Raw genomic sequence first — 19,243 nt, 5'->3', positions numbered from 1 at the left:
TAACCAGGATTACACAGTAGTGAAGAAGACCTCTAGTGAGCGCTGTCAGGCCCCTGTGTCTGAGGGATGGGGAAGACCCCTGAGCCCAATCACGGGCCCTCCACCTCACCCCCCGATACATGAGGACATCAATGACCAGAAGATCCTAGAACTCACCTACAGGATGATTGAGCTGCTGACTGGAGAGGTGACACTGCTGGGAATGCTGGGACATTATACAGTAACGCTATGAAGGGATCGGGGGTGACGGTATCATTGTATGTGTCAGGTTCCTATAAGGTGTCAGGACGTCACCGTCTATTTCTCCATGGAGGAGTGGGAGTATTTAGAAGGACACAAAGATCTGTACAAGGACGTCATGATGGAGGTTCCCCAGCCCCTCACATCACCAGGTAATAGACAGGACTAAATACACACGGCCTATAATTATCTGTATGTAAGGAATGAATTCAGTCCCTGTATGTGTCTCCTCCAGGTCTATCCAGTAAGAGGACAACACCAGAGAGATGTCCCCGTCCTCTTCTCCCACAGGACTGTAAACAAGAAGACGCCGATGTTCCTCAGGATCATCAGGTAGATGGAGAGAAGGTGCCATGAAATCTCCCTATGATGTGTAGACGGCTGTGAAGGTCTTGTGCTCAGTCTTGTTTTATCCTTCAGTATTATATGTGTTATACTTGTGTAATGAGAGCGGTGGAGATGGCAGGATTAGAGCTGATCATAGATGGGACTTCTCCATCTGTCTGTGACTTCTACAATATTTGTTTCAGGGTGAAGATCTGCCCCATATTAATACTACAGAGACATATGTGAGGGGTGATGAGCGGAGTAAAGAGGAGATTCCTACAGATAACCGCCCAGGTGAGTAGTGACTAGAGCTGGCAGACCCACAGGAAACCAGGACTGGCAGGTCCCTGCTAAATTTAAAAAAAAAAACCCAAAAACCCGGATCTGGTACCCATGTAAGTCTATCGGAACCAGAATCCGGAGATTAAAAATCTTGTTAGGGGATAGAGGAGTCAGGAGTGCACGCGGTGTACTCACCTAACCTTCGTCATGGTGGCAAGCTACTTCCAGGTCATGCTTTCCCTTCTGAAGCTGACAATTGACTCTCATTGACTATTCACTGCTTTGCCCGCCAACCAGCACATGTGGTTGTAGTTAGACGAGCCCCTGTCTTGAGTGTCAGCTGACTGCAACCAACCAGAGGCGCCAGGACGGCCGGTGGGTGGGAAAGCCATGCAACGGTCTGTGGGTGAGTATTGTGGTATAAAAATAATTGAAAAAAATTTGGCGCAGGGTCCCCCCGTATTTTGATACCAGCACAGATAAAGTCCACGGCTGCAGCCCCCAGCTATTGTACTAATCATGGCTGTGTATGAAAATAAATCTGGAGTCACACACTCGTGTGAGTCTCACATCGCATCTCCCGGCAACTGTACACTCTCCTGACAGGAGCATGCAGCTGTATAGAAATGCATGCAGCCGACCCCCTCCTGTCAGGATAGTGTGCAGCTGCCTGGTGATGCAATACGTAACTCGCACAAGTTTGGGACTCCGGCCTTATGGTATGATCACAAGAACCGTATGACTCGCACACATCTCGCATTGCATCACCCAGCACGGCCTGACGCTCTCCAGACAAGAGCGTGCAGCTGCACTGCTCTGTCAGGAGAGTGTGCGCAGCCGTGGTGGGTGATGCAATGCGAGACTCGTGCATGCCCCTCGCAAGTGTGACTCCGGCCTAAGAGGAACCGAATGCGTTTTTTTTTAATCTAATTTAAATAAATAATTTTAAAAAAATGACATGCGATTCCCCGCCAATTTTCATACCCAGCTAATATAAAGCTGACAGCTGGGGCTATATTTTCAGGCTGGGGAGGTCCAGCCTAAAAATATAAGACTCCAACTACCCGGAATTGTCGCATCCATTAGATTTGACAATCCTGGAGCTTTTCCGCACTCTTCCCGATTGCCCTGGTGCAGTGGCAATCGGGATAATAAGGGGTTAATAGTGCACAGATGCTACTAAACCCTAGGTTTGTGATGGCAGGCGTCTGAGACACCCGCATCACTAATCTGTAAATAAAACACAAACGCCCAAAAAATCCCTGATTTGGAATAAAATACAAACAACTGCCCTCTTTTACCACTTTATTAACCACAACACACCCCTGCAGGTCCAACGTTATCCACATGAGATCCCATGACTTTTCCAGCACTGCTACATCTTAATATTTCAGCGGGCAGCCATAGAGCAGCATGGCTGCCCGCTGTGAGTTCAGAATGAATGAGCTATGATGAGTGGTGACTGGATGCAGGGAGACGCATCATACACGCTGTACAGAGGCAGCCATCCAGCCCCTGACAAATATCCTGCACGTTTCCTATTAGTTGGTTACATGAGAGGGTCATCTCGCTCCTTTATACAGAGTATAGCAAGATTTTTCTGCACCTAATTGTCAGATTGGGCTCTGGAGGTGACAATTTACAGATAAATTTAGGAAATTCCTAAATAGCACAATTGTTCCCACTACATTACATCCCTCAGAATTGATCAGGAGAGGCCGGTATGTTACCTACTTTTTCACCTTCTATCTACACTCACTTAGCAGAACTTACAGTACTTATGGACGTACCGTACTTAGTGGATTTACTTCTGAATTTTATTTTTTTTTTTAGAGATGGGCAGACAAAAAAAAAAAAACGCCACCCCTGGAAATGTTTTGCTGTGGGTCTAAAGCATAACCCTTCCGGAGGTGGGTTGGCGTTTTTTTTTTTTCTTTATTTTCCGTGAACAATACATCTAAGAACGCTGATTTAAGCCAAATTTGAGCCAAAAAACACTTCCTCTATTGCGCACAATGCAGGCAATCACTCAGACACAAGCAGAGCGCTGTAATCAGCATGGTGATTTACAAGTCATTTTCTGAGACAGAGTCTCCTGGCTGAGGTTCACTCATCTCTACTCTCCTTCCCCTCCCAGGGCCTGTGCACGCAGCCCAGATCTCCCGGAAGTGTGCTTAGGGCACGTGCCTGCACACAAGGCCTCCTCTTAAAGGGACGGCACACCATTTCCCGGAAATATCTCTCAGCCTATGGATGAGAGGCACTATGTATTTAAGCCACCCTCCCATTAGAGGAGGTGTCTGCACATCGCTCCTACTTACTCAATGTCTCAGTCTACTAGCTACTTATCAGGTCCTGTTTATCCCTGTGTCAGTTTCCTGTACCTGACTTCCGATACCTGTCTATCTCTGCCGTGCCCACCACTCCTGTCCAGCTTGCCTCAGTCACACTGTCTGTACCAGGGCTGCCACTAAGAATTTCAGGTCCCCATACTGGCAAAATTTTCGGGCCCCCTTGAGACTCCACCCAGGCTCCACCTCAGCTCTGTCTCCACCCCTCAAACCTTCCACAGTCTCACTGCCATTCTTAAGGAAAAATAAAAAATATAAACACACACACACACGATCAAAATTAGAGAACACTTTCAGATACCTGTAAGGTAGTGCTGTTAATCTGCACTTGGTGCTAATTTCCTTAATGACCTGACAAAACCTATGTAACTGGCAGCCTAATTTTCCAGTTTGCGCTGACATTGTAAAAATGGAGTGCAGTTCCAAAGTGACTGAAACACTCTGGCAGCAGGTTGTCCAGATGAAGACAAAAGGGGTGACTCATCCATAGCAAGAGAAGTTAGTCATTCCAAGACTGTGATTTCGAGAATATTGCATCTTTATATCATCACAAACTCTTTTACGTCCCCCAAGAAGGCTGGTCATCCTTGCAAGAAAGGACAGGATTATGCAGAGAATCTCCATGGATAATAGTTTTCACACTACAGCTGGAATTGCTTGGCAGTTCAGCACTGAACAGGGTTAGGATCTGTTTTGTCATACAGTGTCACAATGTTTAAGAGCATTTGGACTGAAAGCCCACTCTGCAGTAACCAAACCTCTCATTAAGGCTGTGTGCACGTTGCCTTTTTTTTGTGACCACAAAGGTGCATCGTTTTTGGCTGCTAAAAAAATTGCACCGGCAGCAAAAACACATGCGTTTTTACCGCATTTTGGTGCGTTTTTGGCTGCTTTTTTTATCTCTGCATTGTTAGAGCCGGTGCTCTATACCTTCTCAGGTAGATGATGGATCGGCCGGTTGTGAGAGTAAGCTTAAAATACCAAGACAGACACAAGTCTATAGTATATCAAATAACTCTGGTCTTTAATGGAATCGGAAGGCTTCTTATACCTTCCAAGCTGATTATGCAATATGAGACATGTGATATGGTTACACAACTTTTAGATATATACCAAATATAGTCATTTCCAAGCTTCAAAGAATATATTACCACATAAGGAAAAGATAATGTTTCAAGGCCAAAAGACATATAAAGCGTTCAAAGGATGTAATCAATCAAACTTTGTTATACAAGGTCCATATGGCAAGAAGAGCATATAAACAAGAATAATAATCCTTAATGATAATCATATCAAATAGCAGATGTGGAATAGAACATCAATTACTCATTTCAAGATTGCACAACCGGTCCAAAACCCATATGTGCACGAACACACAATGAACATTTGAACTAGCTAAAAAGGAGACAAAATGGCTTCTCTAACAGCATCTTGCTGCATTTTTCCAATGCATTGCATGGGTAGAAAACGCAGTAAAACGCAGAAAAGAATTGACATGACCATTTTGTTTCCAGCTCAAAAACACAGCCAAAAAAAAAGTTGTGTGCAGACAGCAAAAATGAAAACTCATAGACTTTGCTGGGGCAGCAAAGTCATGCAGTTTTGAGACCAAAAACGCACAAACACACAGCCGAAAAACGTGCAAAAACGCACTGTGCGCACATAGCCTAACAGAAAAAAATTGAAAAACTAAACTCCCTTTTGGTGAGGAGCATATTGTGTGGACAGAGGAGACATGTCCACAATTCATCTTAGTGATGAAAAGAAGTTTATTTTTTTTGGTCTGATGGGAAACATTATGCTCTTTGACAAATTGGGTAAAGACTGAACCCAAAGTGTGTTAAGAAGTCAGTGAAAGGTGGTGGAGGAAGTGTCATGTTTTGGGGATTTTTTTCTGCAGCAGGAGTTGTACGTCTCATACAGTTACATGGCAAAGTGAATGCCAGTGTGTATCAGAACCTTCTTCACAACACGTGCCTCCTTACTTGCGTTGATCACTCAATCAGCCAGCAATTTTCATGCTGGACGATGCCCGCTGTCACACAGCAAAACGGGGAAAGCAGTTCCTTGAAATAGAAAACATTGAAACAATAAAATGGCCGCCCAGAGTCCAGATCTAATCCCAATAGAAAACGTCTGGAAAATCCTTGGTGAGAAAGTTGTGGCCAAGAAACATACAAGAGTCAAAGAACTGTGGAAGAGACTGGAAGAAGAGTGGACCAAAGTCACACCAGAGCAGTGTGAGAGACTATTAATGTCCTGTGGCTGCAGATGTACTGAAGTCATTCAAAGCAAAGGCCTGTACACGTTCTACTGATTGGTGACTGTTGTACCTTCAGAATATTTAGTTATAATCTCTCTCTGTGCTACAGTTATTGCTGTTCTCTAATTATGATCATCACATTTCAGGCAAAATAAAGGTATTATGTTGCTAAACTTTTGATGTTTTGTAAAACAAATAATATCCACCTACACACTGCCCCTCTGTATAATATTTCCCCCAGACACACTGCTCCTCAGTATAATATCCCCCACACAATTTACCTCTGTATAATATCCCCACACACTGCCACTCTTTATAATATCTCTCCCACACACTGCCTGCTGTACAATGTTCCCACACACATTGCCCCTCTGTATAATATCCCCCCATTCACACACTGCCCCCTGTATAATATCCCACACACACACACACACTGCACCTCTGTATATCGCTCCACACACACTACCACTCTGTATAGCATCCTCACACACACACACTGCCCCTCCTCTATATCGCTGCACACACATTACCACTTTGTATAGCATACACACACACTGTCCCTCTGTATGCCGCCCACACACTACCGCTCTGTATAGCATCCCCACACACACACTGCCCCTCTGTATAATATCCTCCTATACACTCTGCCCCTCTGTATAATATCTCCTGTACACACTGGCCTCTGTATAATATCCACCTATCCACACTGCTCCTTGCAACGCATTGTTAAGAAAGTAGTGGGTACCACAGTGTAATAAATATTAATAAAGTGAGAGGTGCTAAAAACTATGCAAAAAATGAATTGTGACATGAGAGGAAAAAAGCTGCATAGTAAAAATGTGCACACCCAGGTATTTATATACTGCTCAAAAAAATAAAGGGAACACTTAAACAACAAAATGGTATTTCAGCGTTCCCTTTATTTTTTTTGAGCAGTATATATAAACATGGCTTTTATTGATACAAAACATAAGGCTGACAAAAACAAAGGTTAAAAACCTGATTTAAAAGAGAAAAAGAATGGATGAAATAGGGGGATGGAGATAATCCTGTACTTATCCCCAATGAAGTATCAGGGCACTGATAATAGAATGCACAATAAGTAAGTAAACAAGGTAGTGTCTTCAGATAAATAATGTAATCCCAAAACACACAATACCTGACAGTAGACGTGCATCCAGCTAAACCAAGGCAGGGGCTGGGGTTGGCGGGCCCATACCACCCCAGCAATCGTCTTCAGCTCACCGAGCGCTTATCTGTCCTGGCCGGATGCTGCCCACGTCCTCGCCACCCCCTCGGCTCTCTTACCTGCAGCAGTGTGATGAGGTCACAGAGTGATGACCAGTCACGGCCGCCTCTGGGTGAGGGCCTGTTTTATCATCCAAGGCCTTTCACATTAAACATATGTTTTTCCTTTAGCAGTTACAGAGTTGATGTCAGTTTTACTTGCTAGCAGCAAGATTAACTCTACCAGGTTACCAGGTGATTTCTCTGACCACTCCCGGCCTGGTTCCAGCAGAAGATGCTGGTTATTCAAGTCATTCTAAGCCAGGCCTGGAGCTGTGAGGAAGTGTTTTGTGCTGCTGCTGCTACTACTGCTGACTCTTGCATTGGTGTGTGAGAAGGTAGCTTGTTTTATTACTTTCCCCTTTCTGTGTTTTCCCCTCCCTGTATACCTTGACATTGGGGGCCCCTAGGATAGCTTAGTCTTAGGGTCAGCCTAGGGTACCTCGTCCAGTCGCACCCTCAATTCCTGTCACTTGTGACATGACCTCATCACACTGCTGCATACTGGGCCGCGGGATAACACACAAGCGCTCTGCTCCGCTGACCTTGCCTGCAGCATATGACTAATTTGCATGTGATGCCTTTGAAGCGCTTCGCCTGCAACGTAGAAGTGTGTTGTAGTGCCTAAAGTGACCCTGCCGGGCCCCTCTGCTGCGCCTATGACTGTCAACCATTAAAGAAAGGGCCCAGGCCTTAATAAATCTAAGTAATTACCCAAGGCCCGACAGGGACCCCCTCTTCACCGGGCCCCTTACAAGAGTCATGGTTGTAATGCCCTGATGGCATCTCTAGCCTGTACCTGTGTCTATACTTGAGTCTGTCACCTACCCTGAGGGTCAGCTGCCACAGTCCTGGTCACTACCCTGGGAGTGGTACCTGGCGTTCGCCTTGCAGTGGGCGCTTAGTTAAGCCTCTTCTTCCAAGGGGTAAACCTGGGTCCCCATTGTGGTACGGTGGGTCAAATAGTCTCGCTTGCTGTCTCCACCTTGTCCGGGAATGTTACAGCAATGACTGGCACAGAGCAAATGTGCCTGAATAATGATTAGCCAGATAGGTAACCCTGGGTGTAGCATTAAGGATGGACTGTAGAGGAGAAGGTCTAGTGAGGGGGAGGCCAATTTATAGAGAATGACAGTAGTCAAGGCGGGAATAGATCAGTGCCACAGTGGGAGTTTTTTGCTTCCATGGTGAGAAACGGGTGGATACTAGAGATGTTCTTCAGGTCCAAGAGCGACCGAGAGATTGGATACAGGAGGTGAAGGAAAAATTGGTGTCAAGAATAACACCTAGTCAGTGGGTCTACGGCCAAGGCGTTATTATTGTGCCGCACACAGAGAGGGAGAGAAGTTCAGTTTTGGAAAGGTGTTTCAGATAGAGAGTAGATATGATGTTGGAGACTCTGGACAGACTGTCACTGGTGTTCTGTAGTACAGTGAGGGTGAGGTCAGGGGATGAGGTGTATAGCTGTCTATATTCATTAATCACAGTCTCCCACTTTGTTTTATCAACATGAGAAAAACACTTTACATTTAAATTTACTTTTCCAGTTTTTACACTTTCTACAAAGTTAGAGCTTCTTCATACATAATCGCACTGTTCCTCCATTCTGCAGGAAAATGCATGTGGCTGTCAGGGATTGTGCCAGACAGACCCCCCTAATAGTACTGACTGACAGACTCATTTACGATTCTCCACTGAGTATCTTGCTACAAAATAGTGGTGACCGACACTTTGAGACATGAACCTAGGAAGATGCTGAATTCAACACTGAATTGAATAACTGCTAGAACCGATCTTGGTGGCCTGATATCATTATCTAGTGTAAAGGTCTCAAACATGCGGCCCCTCAGGCTGCTTCGTGCGTCCCCCCAGACCCGTTTCCCTGTTAACTATCACGGCCGATGCAGGGGCTGCAGCCACTGTCTGCACTTTGTTAGATGAATGTTTTGCCGGCGCTTCGCTCTGAGTCAAGGGCTCTGCGGCAAAACAATCATCACATACAGTACAGACCAAAAGTTTGGACACACCTTCTCATTCAATGAGATTTTTTTTATTTTCATGACTCTGAAAATTTTAGATTCACATTGAAGGCATTAAAACAATGAATTAAAACATGTGGAATGAAATACTTAAAGTGTGAAACAACTGAAAATATGTCCTATATTCAAGGTTCTTCAATGTAGCCACCTTTTGCTTTCATTACTACTTTGCACACTCTTTCCAACAGTCTTGAAGCAGTTTCCAGAGATGCTTAGCACTTGTTGGCCCTTTTGACTTCACTCTGCGGTCCAGCTCACCCAAACTATCTCGATTGCGTTCAGGTCTGGTGACTGTGGAGACCAGGTCATCTGGCGTAGCACCCAATCACTCCCCTTCTTAGTCAAATAGCCCTTAAACAGCCTGGAGGTGTGTTTGGGGTCATTGTCCTGTTGAAAAATAAATGATGGTCCAACTAAACGCAAACCGGATGGAATAGCACGCCGCTGCAAGATGCTATTGTAGGCATGTTGGTTCTGTATGCCTTCAATTTTGAATAAATCCCCAACAGTGTCACCAGCAAAGAACTGCCACACCATCACACCTCCTCCTCCATGCTTCACGGTGGGATAGCAGTTTCATAAAGATGTCGGGGATCAGCGCAGAAGATCTTCTGTGTCATTGTTGCATTGTCCTGAGGAAGGTGGCAGAGACCCCTGAAACGCGTAAACTTGTTCATGCTTCCTAATAAATGACTTGGAAAATTATCCTTTGGATCGAATGGTGATAAGCGCGGCGCTGATCCCCGACTTCTTTATGAAACTGCTATCTCATTGTTACGGGTCCGCAGCTGTCTCCACTGACTTTTATGCTTCATGAGGTGTTGTGACTCTCACAACATCCATAGGTGAGTGCACCCTAATATCCCTTCTATTGTTTTTATCGGTTAAGACCCTATGCGCCTGTCTTTCCTCCACAGTTTATAAAAATGTTTCACGGTGGGAAATAGCCATGTAGAGTCTGGATCCAACCACCGTTTCTTTGTAGAAAAGGTGAATGGATAAAGATCTCAAATTTGGACTCATCAGACCAAAGCACAGATTTACACTGGTCTAATGTCCATTCCTTGTGTTCTTTAGTCCAAACAAATCTCTTCTGCTTGTTGCCTGTCCGTAGCAGTGGTTTCTTAGCAGCTATTTTACCATGAAGGCCTGCTACACAAAGTCTCCTCTTAACAGTTGTTCTAGAGATGAGAAGGGGTGTCCAAACATTTGGTCTGTACTGTAAATCGCTGACAGTGGCTGCGGCCCCTGCATCTGCCGCGATAGTCACCGGGGGCATGGGCCTGCAGACAGCAAGAAGCAGAGACGAGGCAGCCGAGGCACAGGTGAGAAGAATGGCGTTTTTTTTGGCTGTGTGTATGTGAAGGACGGCACATTAACCCCTTAGCGACCTAGGACGTACTGGGTACATCATGGCTCCCTGGTACTTAAGGACCCATGACGTACCCAGTACATCATGGCGAAATCGCGGCTCCGGAGCCCTGGTGGCTGCGGTCGCTTTGCCAATACCTTAGATTCGGGGAGGAGGGGACCTCAGGAGGGGTGGTGTCTCCTCCCCGGACGTACGGAGGCTGTGATTGGCTGAGTGGCGTTCATCAGCCAATCACAGCCACTGTAATGTTTTAGCCATTGAAAATGGTTGAAACATTGAAATCCAGCCATGATCAGTGCAGCTATAGCACTGATCGTTGGCTGGAGCTTGGTGACCTCGGTTTCACCCGCCCCCAGCTCTGGTTGGAGAGACCGGCCTTGTGACCAATCTCTCCAATCACCGTGGATCTGGGGCTGGAGACCGCTCCCCTCAGCTTTACTCCGGCGTCTCTGCTGTTGAAGCTGAGGAGAGCGATCAGTAAGTTATAGCGCCAGTGCCCCTTTCAGCCGGCATTCCCCCCCCCCATCACTACAGGATGGGGACACTACTATAGAATAGGGACAAGGTGATCACATGACTATAGAATGGGGACAAGGTGGGCACATGACTATAGGATGGGGACAAGGTGGGCACATGACTATAGAATAGGGACAAGGTGGGCACATTACTATAGGATGGGGACAAGGTGGGCACATGACTATAGGATGGGGACAAGGCTGGGGATATTACTAAAAGATGGGGACAAGGTGGGCACATTACTATAGGATGGGGCTAGGATGGGCACAGTACTACAGGATAGGGACATTACTATAAAGGGACAAGGATGGGAAACATTACTATAGGATAGGGATAAGGCTGGGGACATTACTATAGGATAGGGACAAGGATGGACACATTGCTACAGCATGCGCACATTATGATAAGATGGGGACAAGGCTAGGGACATTACTATAGGATGGGGATAAGGTGGGCACCTTACTATAGGATGGGGACATTACTGTAGGATGGGAACATTACTATAGAATGGGACAACTATAGGATGGGGACAGTACTACAGGATAGGGAGATTGCTACAAGGGGACAAGGATGGGGAACATTACTATAAGATGGGGACAAGGCTGGACACATTACTACAGGATGGGCACATTACGATAAGATGGGGACAAGGCTGGAGACATTACTACAGGATGGAGACAAGGATGAGCACATTACTGTAGGATGGGGACTAGGATGGGGCACAATACTACAAGGGGACAAGGATGGGCACATTACAACAAGATGGGGAACATTACTAAAAGATGTTGGCCAAAATGTCTATATAGTGATAATTGTAACTCTATTAGTTACAAGAAAGGGATAAAATGTAAAAAAAAAAAAAAAATAAGGCATGACTTTTTTTACCATCAAATTTTTTTTATATATATTTAAACACAGAATGTGCTTATTTGTTATAATAAATAAGTAGAAAATGTTCAAAATCAGTGATCCAAAGGTGTGTAAAAAATATGTATGGTACCAATAAAAATGTCACTTTGTCCTGCAAAGAATGCGGCCCCCCAAATTATTTTTTTCCTCTGTGCGGCCCACACACCCAGCCGAGTTTGAGACCCCTGATCTAGTGGTCCTTTCTCTGTGCTCTTTGGTTTAGAATACCACCAACATATTAGTAAATTATTGAATTTTGCAACATAACTTTTATTGAATGAATGAATGAATTTTATTGAACATTTTATATAATTTAAGAAAACTATTTCCAAGTTTATATTATTGAAAAAGTCCTCTAAGGTGGCCTCGTTATATAATATAAAAAGGTATTATGTTGATCCACCGACAGTAGTCGGTTACAGCTCTCATCGTTGTTTATATTATTGAAAAAGTAGTAAAAGTGTTATTCTTGGCAGGTGACTGTATTAGGACATCAAAAGGACTTCTGGAATCTTCCGATTTTCAATTATATGATGTTGGTGTGCCACAAGACACATATCAAGAACATTACATTATCCCAGCTGTATCCTCAGTGGTTGACAGCAAAGATCTACCATCTGATCCTATTAAACAGATAATGTCTTCTGATTTATCACAGGCTATTAAGGAAAATAAAATTCACAGAAGGGATGTTAGAACTATCAAAGGAATGAAGATATTTTCATGTTCAGAGTGTGAGAAATATTTCAATTGTCAATCAACCTTTGATTTACATAAGAGAAGTCACACAGGGAAGGAGTCATATCCATGTCCAGAATGTGGGAAGTGTTTTACAATGAAATCAGCTCTTGTTAGACATCAGAGAACTCACACAGGGGAGAAGCCATTTTCATGTTCAGAATGTGGGAAATGTTTTAGAAGGAAATCACATCTTCTTATACATCAGAGAATTCACACAGGGGAGATGCCATTTTTATGTGTAGAGTGTGGGAAATGTTTTAGAAAGAAATTAAGTCTTGTTACACATCAGAGAACTCATACAGGGGAGAAGCCATATCCATGTCCAGAATGTGGGATATGTTTTTCAAATAAATCAACTCTTGTTACACATCAGAGAACTCACACAGGAGAGTCGCCATTTTCATGTTCAGAATGTGGGAAATGTTTTAAGCAGAAATCAAGTCTTGTTAAACATCAGAGAACTCACACAGGTGAGAGGCCATTTTTATGCGTAGAGTGTGGGAAATATTTTAGAAAGAAATTAAGTCTTGTTACACATCAGAGAACTCATACAGGGGAGAAGGCATTTTCATGTTCAGATTGTGGGAAATCTTTTAATCAGATATCAAGTCTTGTTAAACATCAAAGAATTCACAGCGGGGAGAAGCCATTTTCATGTTTAGAGTGTGGGAAATGTTTTAATTACAAATCTAGTCTTGTTACACATAAGAGAATTCATACAGGGGAGAAACCATTTTCATGTTCAGACTGTGGGAAATGTTTTAATCAGAAATCTAGTCTTGTTACACATCAGAGAACTCACACAGGGGAGAAGCCATTTTCATGTACAGAATGTGGGAAACGTTGTGTGTCTAAATCACATTTGGTTCGTCATCAAAAAAGTCACATAGGGAAGAAACCATATCTATGCTGAAATTGTGAGAAATGGTTTTCTTTCAAAACAGCTTATTTTAAACATTAAAGAGCTCACATAGGTGAGAAGACATTTTCATACCTAGAATGTGGAAAATGTTTTATTTTAAAATAAAATTCTGTTAATTTTTTATAAAGTCGTGTTACAAATAAAGGGGAAAAGCCATATTCATGTTTCTGAATGTAATGAATGTTTATCCCCAAATTAATACAATAATACAAATAGAATTTAAATAGCTCAAATATAATTCACACCTATGCACTGAATATTTTATATTAATATAGACAGGGAATGAAATACATATACACTATATGAACAAAAGTATTCAAACCTGTACATATTAGACTAGACCTACAGGATGTTTTTTGGTCTCCTATTTTAAATTCATAGACACACAAGTATGGGAGTATGTCTGTGAGAACTTTTCAGAAAAGCTTTTGTGAGGACAGACCGAACTTTTTTTTTCGTGCTGGAGCAAAGTCATGCTGCAACATGCAAATTCAGATTTCACTTCCTTGGAACTATGGGGCCGTTGAAAACCCCCTGAAAAGCAGCCCCATAGTATTATCTCATTTTCACCAGTCTTTACAGTTGTCATACACCTGTCAGGTATGTAACATTATCCTACCTGATAACCCATTCCATGACACTATGGGCACACTGTTTTTACACAGAAGTGAGTCCCAAAGGTAGTTTGCATTTTGCAATTATTGAGTCAGCAGAGCTGGTGTACATTTCTGGAGCAATTTACGCCACTCAAGTGGTTTCAATGTTGATAGATTTGTTTGGTCAGCTACTCCACACTCTATGCCACTCCAGCCAACCCAGTTTAGTTAACTTTAGACAAAAGACATTTAAAAAGAAGAGGGTCCACTGCTGACCCTGGTAATAAATCAGTGTTAACTGTGCCCAATCAGCATGTGTTCCTTTGATAACCACCATCTGTTTCCTATCACTAAAGGTGGTGTCACACACAGCGACGACGACAACGACGTCGCTGCTACGTCACCATTTTCTGTGACGTTGCAGCGACGTCCCGTTGTGTGTGACATCCAGCAATGAGCTGGCCCCTGCTGTGAGGTCGTTGCTCGTTGCTGAATGTCCTGCTTCATTTTTTCGTCGTCGCTCTCTCACTGTGAAGCACACATCGCTGTGTGTGACAGCGCGAGAGCGACGAAATGAAGCGAGCAGGGAGCAGGAGCCGGCGTCTGGCAGCTGCGGAAAGCTGTAACCACTGTAAACATCGGGTAACCAAGGGAAGACCTTTCCCTGGTTACCCGATATTTACCTTCGTTACCAGCCTCCGCCGCTCTAGCTGCTAGTGCCGGCTCCTGCTCTGTGCACATGTAGCTGCAGTACGCATCGGATAATTAACCCTATGTGTACTGTAGCTAGGAGAGCAAGGAGCCAGCGCTAAGCAGTGTGCGCGGCTCCCTGCTCTCTGCACTGTGACATGTAGCTGCAGCACACATCGGGTTAATTAACCCGATGTGTACTGTAGCTAGGAGAGCAAGGAGCCAGCGCTAAACAGTGTGCGCGGCTCCCTGCTCTCTGCTCATGTAGCGACGTTATGATCGCTGCTGCGTCGCTGTGTTTGACAGCTAAGCAGCGATCATAACAGCGACTTACAAGGTCGCTGTTACGTCACAGAAAATGGTGACGTAACAGCGATGTCGCTGTCGCTATGTGTGAACCCAGCTTTAGTCAGTTGTTATCTGGTCTAAAAACGTATTACTAATTATTACTTAACATTTCTTATTAATGCTGCATGAAGTATTAACAAAATGACTATTTTCAGAATTTGCTATATCCAAAATAGGAGAGCAGGGCAGACACACAACCAGGCAAAATCCATTTTATTAGTTTGACTCTTCCTCTTACCTTTACATATTTGACATTAGTACACTTGTTACGCTTGCTCTATTACAAGTCGTCATGACAACGGTTAAACTGAATAGTATTAAAAACATGAAAAAAATAGCCTGATATTTATATAATAAAATTATCATTTTCTATTTCTCATGATATAAAGTGAACCAATGTGACAAGATGTATGTGCAAGGTGGGTTAGGATACCAAGTAGCAACAATCGGAACTTTCACCAAAATTCTACATGTTTTACTGGACACACGATGTAATAGTGGCTGCAGAACAGAATAAAATGTGTTTAGTTTTTCAGTTTTTGTTTTTTTTTTGTGTGTGTTTGGTTTTTTTTTATTTCATTTCTCCATTGCAAAGATATTAGCAAAATAAAGAGCCTTGCGAAAGTATTCACGCAATCATGCCCTTTGACTTTTTACCTATTTTGTTACATTACAACCTGTGTTTATATATTTTTGTTATTCGATTTGTGTGATGCATCAGCACTAAATAGTCTAAGTTGGAGAAGTGAAGTGAGAAAAAATACAGAAAAAAAATTACATTTATGGGATAAAATAATTAAAAATGGCCATGTGCATATGTATTTACCCCTTTTGCTATGAAGCGCCTAAAAAATTCTGTTGCAAGCAGTTATATTCATAAGTCACATGCTTCATGAAAGGAAGTCCACTTGTGTGCAATCTAACTGTCCTGGGGTCTGTCAGTATACAGTCAGGGCCAGAAATATTTGGACAGTGACACAAGTTTTGTTATTTTAGCTGTTTACAAAAACATGTTCAGAAATACAATTATATATATAATATGGGCTGAAAGTGCACACTCCCAGCTGCAATATGAGAGTTTTCACATACAAATCGGAGAAAGGGTTTAGGAATCATAGCTCTGTAATGCATAGCCTCCTCTTTTTCAAGGGACCAAAAGTAATTGGACAAGGGACTCTAAGGGCTGCAATTAACTCTGAAGGCGTCTCCCTCGTTAACCTGTAATCAATGAAGTAGTTAAAAGGTCTGGGGTTGATTACAGGTGTGTGGTTTTGCATTTGGAAGCTGTTGCTGTGACCAGACAACATGCGGTCTAAGGAACTCTCAATTGAGGTGAAGCAGAACATCCTGAGGCTGAAAAAAAAAGAAAAAATCCATAAGAGAGATAGCAGACATGCTTGGAGTAGCAAAATCAACAGTCGGGTACATTCTGAGAAAAAAGGAATTGACTGGTGAGCTTGGGAACTCAAAAAGGCCTGGGCGTCCACGGATGACAACAGTGGTGGATGATCGCCGCATACTTTCTTTGGTGAAGAAGAACCCGTTCACAACATCAACTGAAGTCCAGAACACTCTCAGTGAAGTAGGTGTAATTGTCTCTAAGTAAACAGTAAAGAGAAGACTCCATGAAAGTAAATACAAAGGGTTCACATCTAGATGCAAACCATTCATCAATTCCAAAAATAGACAGGCCAGAGTTAAATTTGCTGAAAAACACCTCATGAAGCCAGCTCAGTTCTGGAAAAGTATTCTATGGACAGATGAGACAAAGATCAACCTGTACCAGAATGATGGGAAGAAAAAAGTTTGGAGAAGAAAGGGAACGGCACATGATCCAAGGCACACCACATCCTCTGTAAAACATGGTGGAGGCAATGTGATGGCATGGGCATGCATGGCTTTCAATGGCACTGGGTTACTTGTGTTTATTGATGACATAACAGCAGACAAGAGTAGCCGGATGAATTCTGAAGTGTACCGGGATATACTTTCAGCCCAGATTCAGCCAAATGCCGCAAAGTTGATCGGATGGCGCTTCATAGTACAGATGGACAATGACCCCAAGCATACAGCCAAAGCTACCCAGGAGTTCATGAGTGCAAAAAAGTGGAACATTCTGCAATGGCCAAGTCAATCACCAGATCGTAACCCAATTGATCATGCATTTCACTTGCTCAAATCCAGACTTAAGACGGAAAGACCCACAAACAAGCAAGACCTGAAGGCTGCGGCTGTAAAGGCCTGGCAAAGCATTAAGAAGGAGAAAACCCAGCGTTTGGTGATGTCCATGAGTTCCAGACTTAAGGCAGTGATTGCCTCCAAAGGATTCGCAACAAAATATTGAAAATAAAAATATTTTGTTTGGGTTTGGTTTATTTGTCCAATTACTTTTGACCTCCTAAAATGTGGAGTGTTTGTAAAGAAATGTGTACAATTCCTACAATTTCTATCAGATATTTTTGTTCAAACCTTCAAATTAAACGTTACAATCTGCACTTGAATTCTGTTGTAGAGGTTTCATTTCAAATCCAATGTGGTGGCATGCAGAGCCCAACTCGCGAAAATTGTGTCACTGTCCAAATATTTCTGGACCTAACTGTATACACACACCTTTTCTGAAAGGCCACAGAGGCTACAACACCATTAAGTAAGAGGCACCACTAACCAAACAAAATAAAGACCAAGGAGATCTCCAAACACCACCATTAAGACCAAGGAGATCCCCATACAAGTCAGAGATAAGGTGATGAGAAGTACAAGTCAGGGTTGGGTTCTAAAAAAAGAAATCCCAATCTCTGATGATCCCCCCACCCCCCGAGCACCATCAAATTCATTACCATCAAATGGTAAGACCATAGCACCATAACAACCCTGCCAAGAGAGGGCCGCCTACGAAAACTCTCAGCCTGCACAAGGAGGGTATTGATCAGAGATGCAGCACAGAAACCAAAGGTAACCCTGAAGGAGCTGCGGCATAGAGATGAGCAAACCAGTTTGTTAAGGGTTTGCCAATTTAAAATTCTGTACAAGCCTGAGCTTGTTCGTTCGTGCTCAGCAACCCTTAGCATTTTCCCCAAAAGTCGGTAATGTTAATTTTTATTCGTTTTCTACCCCGGAACGCTAGCTGCGTTTCCAAAAATGCTTTTTTAATAACATTTTGAGCTTTTGAATAGGATTGTGGTGCTGTCTGATGTGGGATGTGTAAAAATCAGTGGAGGAGGCGGGAACTGTGGACCGGGAGAAGACTTTTGGCGCGCAGTGCTTTTTTTAAAAATTTCTTTTTTTTGTGAATGTTGCTGTAGCCAATCACAGTGCAGCAAACATCCACAAGATTCAGACATTAGGGCTTCTGTGATTGTCTGCCTAAGTCACATGTTCTTTTGGATATAAATTGGACATGTTGCATCGTACCATTTTGTGCATGTGAAATGTTAGGAAGGTGCTGTCGCCAGGGCCACTAGACTGTGAGTTTAGTTAGCGTTTTAAGGCTAGTTAGTTGAGATAGGAGAGCGATAGTTTAGAATAGAGACGTGCAGTATAGGGAAAGGTGTATGTGTCCCCAAAATCTGCACATTTCATGATTGAAATAGGGATTAGTACTTGTAGTGCCTGCTAAAGTGAGGTATGTAAATAAGCATTTGTGATGAAGAGAACCCAGGTGTAATAAGACACCAAACCACTAGGTGTCACCGGGCACCCTAGTGGAGTGGATCTGCCAGGTTTGTACACTAGGTGTCACTAGACACACCTAGTGAGGGGCAGTCAAACAAGCCAGGGGTCAAAAGCCAGGAGCTAACGTAAATGATAAAAGGAGCGAGCAGAGCTGGAGTCAGGGGACGAGCCGGGGTCAGTAAACAGAGAGGTCCTGTGAGTACAAGGGAGCGAGCAGAGCTGCAGTCAGGGAACAAGCTGAAGTCAGGGAGTCAGGAAATCAAGTCAGTAGGTAAGGAGACAGGAGAACAGTGGAACTAGGTAGCGGGACAAGATCAGGTCAGACACCTACGGGAACCTGACATGCACTGCAAAACAGGAGCTATCATTGGTGGTGTTCCAGGTGAAAAAGCTGCCAGATAAAGTGGAGCAATCACCCAAAACGAGGCTCCAAAGAACAGACCCGCTCCCACACCCCACAGGACTCGACCAGGAGCCAGGGAAAAATGTGAGGCCCAGCATAGGCTCTGCAGGAGAGGAGAGCAGAGCACCACTGAGCAGAATCATGACAGTACACCCTCCTCAAGGGGGGCCACCTGACCCCCTGGTTTCCCTTATTGGAGGAGATGAAGGGTACCTAGACGCAGGGTCGGTCTGGCCTACCGTGCCTTATATAGTGTGGGCGGCTGTGCGGGGCCGCCTGTTTCTC

General features: G+C 43.7%; 1 protein-coding gene across 1 annotated transcript in view; it reads left to right on the top strand.

Annotated features, from left to right (window-relative positions):
* The window catches only part of LOC142313027 (uncharacterized), a 132,792-nt gene continuing 113,549 nt past the window's right edge, over positions 1-19,243 (top strand). Inside the window, exons 1-4 of the mRNA XM_075352014.1 lie at positions 1-187; positions 771-861; positions 12,063-13,235; positions 15,273-15,302. Coding sequence (XP_075208129.1) covers positions 164-187; positions 771-861; positions 12,063-13,235; positions 15,273-15,302 — 1,318 coding nt within the window. The 5' untranslated portion in view covers positions 1-163. The remainder of the gene's footprint in view (positions 188-770; positions 862-12,062; positions 13,236-15,272; positions 15,303-19,243) is intronic.

The sequence above is a fragment of the Anomaloglossus baeobatrachus genome, chromosome 5 (assembly GCF_048569485.1).
Source record: "Anomaloglossus baeobatrachus isolate aAnoBae1 chromosome 5, aAnoBae1.hap1, whole genome shotgun sequence".
Taxonomy (NCBI): domain Eukaryota; kingdom Metazoa; phylum Chordata; class Amphibia; order Anura; family Aromobatidae; genus Anomaloglossus; species Anomaloglossus baeobatrachus.
This window is presented reverse-complemented; position numbering and strand designations above follow the sequence as displayed.